General features: G+C 46.5%; 1 protein-coding gene across 2 annotated transcripts; it reads right to left on the minus strand.

Annotated features, from left to right (window-relative positions):
- Positions 1 to 236: 236 nt before the first annotated feature.
- LOC137084059 (fap1 adhesin-like) lies at positions 237 to 4,861 on the minus strand. 2 transcript variants are annotated; one of them, XM_067449988.1, is made up of 4 exons: positions 4,733 to 4,861; positions 4,612 to 4,661; positions 1,263 to 4,526; positions 237 to 1,022 (listed from the first exon to the last, which is right to left on the minus strand). In XM_067449988.1, exons 1-4 carry the CDS (start codon positions 4,759 to 4,761, stop codon positions 295 to 297), a joined length of 4,071 nt encoding a protein of 1,356 aa, XP_067306089.1. In that variant the 5' UTR covers positions 4,762 to 4,861; the 3' UTR covers positions 237 to 294. The 2 variants fall into 2 exon arrangements, with proteins under 2 accessions (XP_067306089.1, XP_067306088.1); XM_067449987.1 differs by having other exon boundaries at positions 237 to 4,526.
- Positions 4,862 to 8,510: the final 3,649 nt, after the last annotated feature.

Consider the following 8,510-nt stretch of genomic DNA (forward strand, 5'->3'; position numbering starts at 1 on the left):
TTTTAGACCCCATTTACACCGATCAGCATAAGCCACTATTTGGATCAGAGCAACCATTTCTCCAGGTGTAAATGGGGCTTAAGCAAGAACAAAGCAGAGCACGTCAATCAAAGATGAGGTCATGCAAACGCAGCACAAACAATACTTGAAACTTCCATGGGTCAAAGACTTCCCTGTAGACACTTGGTTACAAATCTTTAACCCCAACCTCCCCATACACAACAAAACTACTGAACTGGTTTTAGAAATATTTATTTTTTCAAAAGCAAACTCTTGAGTAGACAAAGTATGCAGCTATGACTTCACTTGTTGCAACAACCTCAATATGCCTGGAGAGAGACGTTGGTTTTGAGTAGTCTGCAGAGGTGTTAAATCTTGGAAGTCAGGCTGGACAGACTGCAGACTCATAGCGTGAAGAGGTACATTGCTGGGCTGTCCCAGAGGTTTGGAACCAAGGCTAGATTGCTCTGGGATAGGAAAGACATGGAAACCAGGGCTCCGGAACACAGATTGGTAACGGGCGTGCGCAGATGGCAGGCTACCTGACTGGACGACAGACTGGTAACGGACTTGGGCTGTTTGTTGCATGTTAGACTGGTCCACAAACTGTGAGGTGGCTTGTGCCAGCTTCAGGCCACTGGGCTGGGACAGAGACTGGTAACGGGCTTGGGCTGATGACAGGCTACCTGAGTGGACCACAGATTGGGAACTGGCTTGGGCAGGTTGTTGAGGTTTGGACTGGTCCACAGACAGTGAGCTGGCTTGTGCCACCTTCAGGCCACTGGGTTTAGATACAGACTGGTAGCGGACATGGGCTTGTTGTTGCATGTTAGACTGGTCCACAAACTGCGAGGTGGCTTGTGCCAGCTTCAGGCCACTGGGCTGGGACAGAGACTGGTAACGGGCTTGTGATGACTGCAGACTGCTGGGCTGAGATATGGACTGGTAGCGGGCTTGTGCTGACTGCAGACCACTGGGCTGGGACACATACTGGTTACGGGCTTGGGCTGATGACAGGCTACCTGACTGGACCACAGATTGGGAACTGGCTTGGGCAGGTTGTTGAGGTTCGGACTGGTCCACAGACAGTGAGCTGGCTTGTGCCACCTTCAGGCCACTCGGCTGGGATATGGACTGGTAACGGGCTTCTGCAAGCTTCAGGCCACTGGGCTGGTCCACAGACTGGTAACGGGTTTGTGCTGACTGCAGACCACTGGGCTGGGACACATACTGGTTACGGGCTTGGGCTGATGACAGGCTACCTGACTGGACCACAGATTGGGTACTGACTTGGGCAGGTTGTTGAGGTTTGGACTGGTCCACAGACAGTGAGCTGGCTTGTGCCACCTTCAGGCCACTGGGCTGGGACAGAGACTGGTAACGGGCTTGTGCTGACTGCAGACTGCTGGGCTGAGATATGGACTGGTAGCGGGCTTGTGCTGACTGCAGACCACTAGGCTGGGATATGGACTGGTAACGGACTTGTGGCAGCTTCAGGCCACTGGGTTTAGATACAGACTGGTAGCGGGCTTGTGCTGACAGCAAGCCACTGGGCTTGGACACATACTGGTAAGGGGCTTGGGCTGATGACAGGCTACCTGAGTGGGCCACAGATTGAAAACTTGCTAGGGCAGTTTGTTGAGGTTTGGACTGGTACACAGACGGTGAGCTGGCTTGTGCCACCTTCAGGCCACTGGGCTGGGATATGGACTGGTAACGGGCTTGTGCTGACTGCAGACTGCTGGGCAGAGATATGGACTGGTAACGGACTTGTGGCAGCTTCAGGCCACTGGGTTTAGATACAGCCTGGTAGCGGGCTTGTGCTGACAGCAAGACACTGGGCTGGTCCACAGACTGGTAATGGGTTTGTGCTGACAGCAAGCCACTGGGCTTGGACACATACTGGTAAGGGGCTTGGTCTGATGACAGGCTACCTGACTGGATCACAGATTGTGAGCTGGCTTGGGCTGGTTGTGTGCTGGACTGGTCCACAGGCTGTGAGCTGGCTTGGGTAGGTTGCTGTGTGCTGGACTGGTCCACAGACTGTGAGCTGCCTTGTACTAGCAGCATGCCACTAGGCTGGGACACAGATAGTGAGCTGTCTTGGGCCGGTTGTTGGGTGATGGACTGGTCCAGAGGGTGTGAGCTGACTTCTACTAGCAGCAGGCCACTGGGCTGGGACACAGATTGTGAGCTGTCTTGGGCTGGTTGTTGGGTGATGGACTGGTCCAGAGGCTGTGAGCTGACTTCTAGCAGCGGGCCACTGGGCTGGGACACATACTGGTAAGGGGCTTGGGCTGATGACAGGCTACCTGACTGGACCTCAGATTGTGAGCTGTCTTGGGCTGGTTGTTGGGTGCTTGACTGATCCACAGACTGGGAGCTGGCTTGGTCTGGTTGTTGGGTGTTGGACTGGTCCACAGACTGGGAGCTGTCTTGTGCTAGCAGCAGGCCACTGGGCTGGTCCACAGACTGGTATTGGGCTTGGGCTGATGACAGGCTACCTGACTGGACCACAGATTGTGAGCTGTCTTGGGCTGGTTGTGTGCTGGAATGGTCCACAGGCTGGGAGCTGGCTTGGGCTGGTTGTTGGGTGCTGGATTGGTCCACAGACTGTGAGCTGCCTTGTACTAGCAGTAGGCCACTGGGCTTAGATACAGACTGGTAGCGGGCTTTTGCTGACAGCAAGCCACTGGGCCGAGACACATACTGGTAACGAGCTTGTGCCAGCTTCAGGCTACTGGGCTGGTCCACAGACTGGTAACGGGTATGTGCTGACAGCAGGCCACTCGGCTGGGATATGGACTGGTAACGGGCTTCTGCAAGCTTCAGGCCACTGGGCTGGTCCACAGACTGGTAACGGGTTTGTGCTGACAGCAGGCCACTGGGCTGGGATATGGACTGGTAACGGGCTTGTGCTGACTGCAGACTGCTGGGCTGAGATATGGACTGGTAACGGGCTTCTGCAAGCTTCAGGCCACTGGGCTGGTCCACAGACTGGTAACGGGTTTGTGCTGACAGCAGGCCACTGGGCTGGGATATGGACTGGTAACGGGCTTGTGCAAACTTCAGGCCACTGGGCTTAAACACAGACTGGTAGCGGGCTTGTGCTGGCTGCAAGACACTGGGCTGGTCCACAGACTGGTAATGGGTTTGTGCTGACAGCATGCCACTGGGCTGGGATATGGACTGGTAACGGGCTTGTGCAAGCGTCAGGCCACTGGGCTTAAATACAGACTGGTAGCGGGCTTGTGCTGGCAGCAAGCCACTGGGCTGGGACACATACTGGTAACGGACTTGGGCTGACGACAGGCTACCTGACTGGACCACAGATTGTGAGCTGGCTTGGGCTGGTTGGTGGGTGTTGGACTGGTCCACAGGCTGTGAGCTGCCTTGTACTAGCAGCAGGCCAATGGGCTGGGACACAGATTGTGAGCTGTCTTGGGCTGGTTGTTGGGTGCTAGACAGATCCACAGACTGGGAGCTGGCTTGGACTGGTTGTTGGGTGCTGGACTGGTCCACAGGCTGTGAGCTGCCTTGTAATAGCAGCAGGCCACTGGGCTGGGACACAGATTGTGAGCTGTCTTGGGCTGGTTGTTGGGTGCTAGACTGATCCACAGACTGGGAGCTGACTTGTGCTAGAGGTAGGCCACTGGACTGTTCCATGGAGTTTGAAATAACTTGCTCAGAGTTCTGGCTGCTTGCTTGACGTGATAGTTGGATGCTGGGCTGAGCCACAAGTTGGTTTAGTGCCTGTGCTTGTTGCACATCATTGGGCGGAACCATGGAACCATAGCCTGACTGCACTAGTTGCTGGCCACTGAGCAATGGCACAAGTCCAGACCCATAACTGACTTGTCCTAATTGATAGTTGGGTTGTGAGGTCTCATTTATTTGCTGCAAAGCCTTGACATAGGTAGCACTTGGAAAATGGACTGGCCTGGTATCAGAAAGCAAGTTGGCACCAAATTGAAGTCTACTTCTCTGAGGCTTTATAATGGGATGCGTTGCAGCCTGGTAGCGGACTTGCACTAATGGACCACTGGACTGGGAACCGTTCTGCAATAGTTGCTGGCTGCTAGATGCCACAGACTCATTACTGTGTACTACAGGCTGTTCTGCAGTTTGATAGTGGAGCTTTGCTGGCTCGGGTAGAGACTCACTGCTCATACTTGGGCCCACTGCAGTGGCCACAGAACCAGAAACAAGACTGCCACTACCAGCCAAAGATAGAGATCCATGAAGTTGGCTTCTAGCATCAGAGTCAGAACCAGGCTTATATAAATCAGTCACTGGTCCAAAACCAGAAGAGCCATTTTGAGGACTATAGCTTACACTGGTATAACCACCCTTAACTTCTTCAGCACTAGAAGTTAATTCCATGGAACTTTGAGGACTAATGGGACTTGGTACTTTAATGCCATACCAGGAACTGTAGGAACTTCGTGGTTTCACATCAGCCTGCATGGGAAAACCAGTACCAGCCCCATAGTATATGGGATAGCCACTCCTGACAAAGCCACTAACTAGAAAAGAGGGGGAAAAAAGGAGACAATTCAGACAGCCATGGTATCAAACCTAAATTATATAACTTGCCTGGATAAATCTTACCACTTCCAATATGGCTACAGACACAAAGACTGAGAAGTGCCAGAGAAAAACTGTAAGAGAAAACACCACTTGTTAATGCCACTTGTTGACAAATGCCAGATACTACAATTTATCATCATACCTTAATAGTCGGCTAGTGGTACCCTCCATGGCCAATCAGTAATACAACAACTTCCACCACCTCAATAAAACCACTACAAAAACATACTTGCAACCCAACACAGAATAGTGTTGCGGAACAGGACTTTTTATAGTGCCAGCAACTGCCATTTGCCAATCGGTTGTCATGGGAACATGTAGTATTTAATTATTTGGCTCAGGTGTCACAACTCTGATCATGACAACTAGAGCTTGCATTCATGATGATTGGTTTTTTTATACTATGATTACTGAACAGGGCCCGTATTTATCAAGATTCTCAAAGTGCTATTTTAGTCTTAAGGGCTGAGAATTCATGAAATTTACTCCTACTTTCAAACTTAAGAATAAAAGAAAGTTATCAAATTTCTTAAAGCTAAGAATCACTCTTACTCTCCCAGTTCTTTAAGACAGCTCGAGAGGTCTCTCAAGTGGTAAGGAGTTGCCAGTAGGGGCTTGAGATGGCGCTGAGGAGACAGAGACGAGCGCAAATCTTTCAATAGAGGGAGAATGTGTTCGAAATGTTTGACGACAAATAGTTAATCAAACGGTATCGTGTGGAAAGAGCAGACATCATCTTTTTCAGTGCTGGTTCGAGTAATTCAGCAAGCAGTAGCGATCGCTTCTTCCTCCTGCCATTTCGGTTTTCCTTTGGAATCCATGGTGGCTGATTATATATATAAAAAAATCTAGGCTATATATAGGCAGGTCATTTAACAGCACACCAGTTTAAAAAATGTAATTAAATCGATGAAAACATGTTTATCTTTCATTTAAAATGTGTATATTTTAATGTATTCTCTTGAAAACTCTTTATTGTTAAATGTGTATTGGATGTAAACTCCTCTTAGGAATTTCACCATTCAATGTGAATTTATCTGAGAATATTCTTAAATAAGGACATCTATTCAGTGATTGGTTCATGCTTATGACATCATCCAAAATTCCATTTGTGGCACAGCAAAGTGTCGTAAATCCACTCTAAGACTAGCACTTAAGATTTAGTCCTACACTTTACTTAAAGTATGATTAGGATGCTTGATAACTAACTTTTAAGCGCAGCTTTGAGCCAAGAATTTTTTTACTCTTAAGTCAATTCTTAGCAGTGTTCTTGTGAGTAATTCTAAGATGTTTGATAAATACGGGCCCAGGGCCTGTATTTATCAAGCTTCTCAAAGTGCTATTTTAGTCTTAAGTGCTGAGAATTTATGAAATTTACTACTACTTTCAAACTTAAGTATAAAAGCAAGTTATCAAATTTCTTAAAGCTAAGAATCACTCTTACTCTCCCAGTTATTTGAGACAGCTCGAGAGGTCTCTCAAGTGGTTAGGAGTTGCCAGTAGGGGCTTGAGATGGCGCTGAGGAGACAGAGACGTGGGCAAATCTTTCAAGAGAGGGAGAATGTGTTCGAAATGTTTGACGACAAGCAGTTAATTAAACGGTATCGTTTGGACAGAGCAGGCATCATCTTTTTCAGCGCTGGTTAGTGTTGGGTTTTATAATAAATATATAAACACCGCTGTTCGGCTAATTCAGCAAGCAGTAGCGATCGCTTCTTCCTCCTGCCAGTTCGGTTTTCTTTTGGAATCCATGGTGGCTGATTATATTAAAAAAAATCTAGGCTATATATACGCGGGTCAGTTATCAGCACACCAGTGTAATAATTGTAATTAAGACATGGATGAAAACATGTTTATCTTTCATTTCAAATGTGTATATTATAATGTATTCTATTGAAAACTCTTTATTGTCAAAAGTGTGTTGGATGTAAACTCCTCTTAGGAACTTCACCATTCAATGTTAATTTATCTGAGAATATTCTTTACTAAGGACATCTTTTCAATGATTGGTTCATGCCTATGAAATCATCCAAAATCCAGTTTGTGGCACAGCAAAGTGTCGTAAATCAACTCTAAGACTGACACTTAAGATTTAGACTTGCACTTTACTTAAAGTATGATTGGGACGCTTGATAACTAACTTTTAAGCGCAGCTTTGAGCCAGGAATTTTGTTACTCTTAAGTCAATTCTTAGCAGTGTTCTTGTGAGTAATTCTAAGATGTTTGATAAATACGAGCCCAGAAGTGGAAAATATTGGTAAAAAAAACATGCATTTACACACAAACTGACCAGCAAATGCAACTTTCGGACGCCATCTTTTTCCTCAACTGTCACTGAATGGAAAGCACAGGATTATGGGATACCAAAGGCAACGAAGGATACATGTATGCTGCCTTCAAAAATCGATCAGATGAAGGTCTCTCAGGAGAGAGGCAATGTTAAGGAGATTTAACCAATCAGTGACAAACTTATCGGTGACATCAAAAGGACGCTAGGTGGCGAGCTAGAAACTTCCCGAACAGTCAAGCAGAGTTAAGAGAAGAACACACATCACATGTTCCTGTACACAAACTTCAAAGTTTACCTTCTGTGTGTGCGTTCATGATAAAATGTAAGTCTATTTACTTAAAGATGTTTGTTAGTATAGTAATCTGCAGTGTTACAGCAATGATTAGTGTAAATGATCGAATTGTTTATCTCCGTCGTATTCACGTCGTACTGACTGCCATAAATATAGCAGATACAGAGTTATTTAAGTTACTTAAGTTGTTGATTTGTATTATATCATGCTTGTGGTTACCTAGTGCAATGTTAACACCTTTAATGGGTATCAAGTATACAATATTGGTCGTATATTTCCGTAATCCTGTCGATATATATGATGACTAAGCATTTACTCAGATACACGGATAATCCGCGATCCTCGTTATATGTAGTGATGGGCAGACCGAGGCTTCGTGAAGCACTGAAACAGTTGAAGCAAATGTGCAGAAGCTTCGAAACAACACCAGACACCCGTCTCCATGACGCCATCTAGTGGACACTTGCGTGTATTGCTCTGAAATAACCTTGACAGTGACCTACTGTTTGTAAACATAAAAATATATGTGTGCCACGCGCCATCTAGCGGCGAAGATTGGTAGTGCAGTCCAGACCCTGATAATTGTATTGATTGCAGAATGTAGACATGTATATTACTATTATGTATGTATATTGTAATTATTTATTGTAATATGTTATTCATTTGTTTATTTCAGACCACACTCATGCTAATAGAAAGTAAAGACGAGTATTTTCAATCCTGTGATGTGTTTTGATTGACACCCTGTGGCGAGCACAATCTCCTGATCAGCTGATTAGTACAAACTCCTTTACAGGCGAAGTGAAGCAAACAATAGATTCGGACATTGCTTGATGCCTTCCTGCCTTCAAATGTGTCCTCCGAAGGCAGCATTTTCCAGGTTTAGGACGCAGCCAAGATATCAGACCGATATACCCAGAGCTCTTCACCACACTTCGAAACTCTGTCTGAACCTCGCCAAAGAAAACTTCCTGGAGTCCGCGCAGCTGCGTCTCAGAGACTCCCGTCATGTAGCAACCAGCTAACGCTATCCAGGATCCGGGCAAAACCAACTATCCGTCCCTCTGAACACAACAACTTACTACCATCCTAAGAGGAACCCATGCTCGTAGGAGCATTCAAATGCAAGTACATGACTCTTCATTCTGGCTGAACTGGTAAAAAACGTATATCTAAGCAAGCAAACTAAGGTTGACCTGGTAGTATATTGATTCTCAGGTTGTGGCTAAGAAATCATGTCTAAACAAGACATTCAATGAGACATTAGGACTTCACTCCTTTCCATTAATAAACATCCCTTTCCCATTATTGAATGTGTGTTTTCGTTAGTTTGTGTGT

Source organism: Pseudorasbora parva, chromosome 8 (assembly GCF_024679245.1).
Source record: "Pseudorasbora parva isolate DD20220531a chromosome 8, ASM2467924v1, whole genome shotgun sequence".
NCBI classification, from domain to species: Eukaryota; Metazoa; Chordata; class Actinopteri; order Cypriniformes; family Gobionidae; genus Pseudorasbora; species Pseudorasbora parva.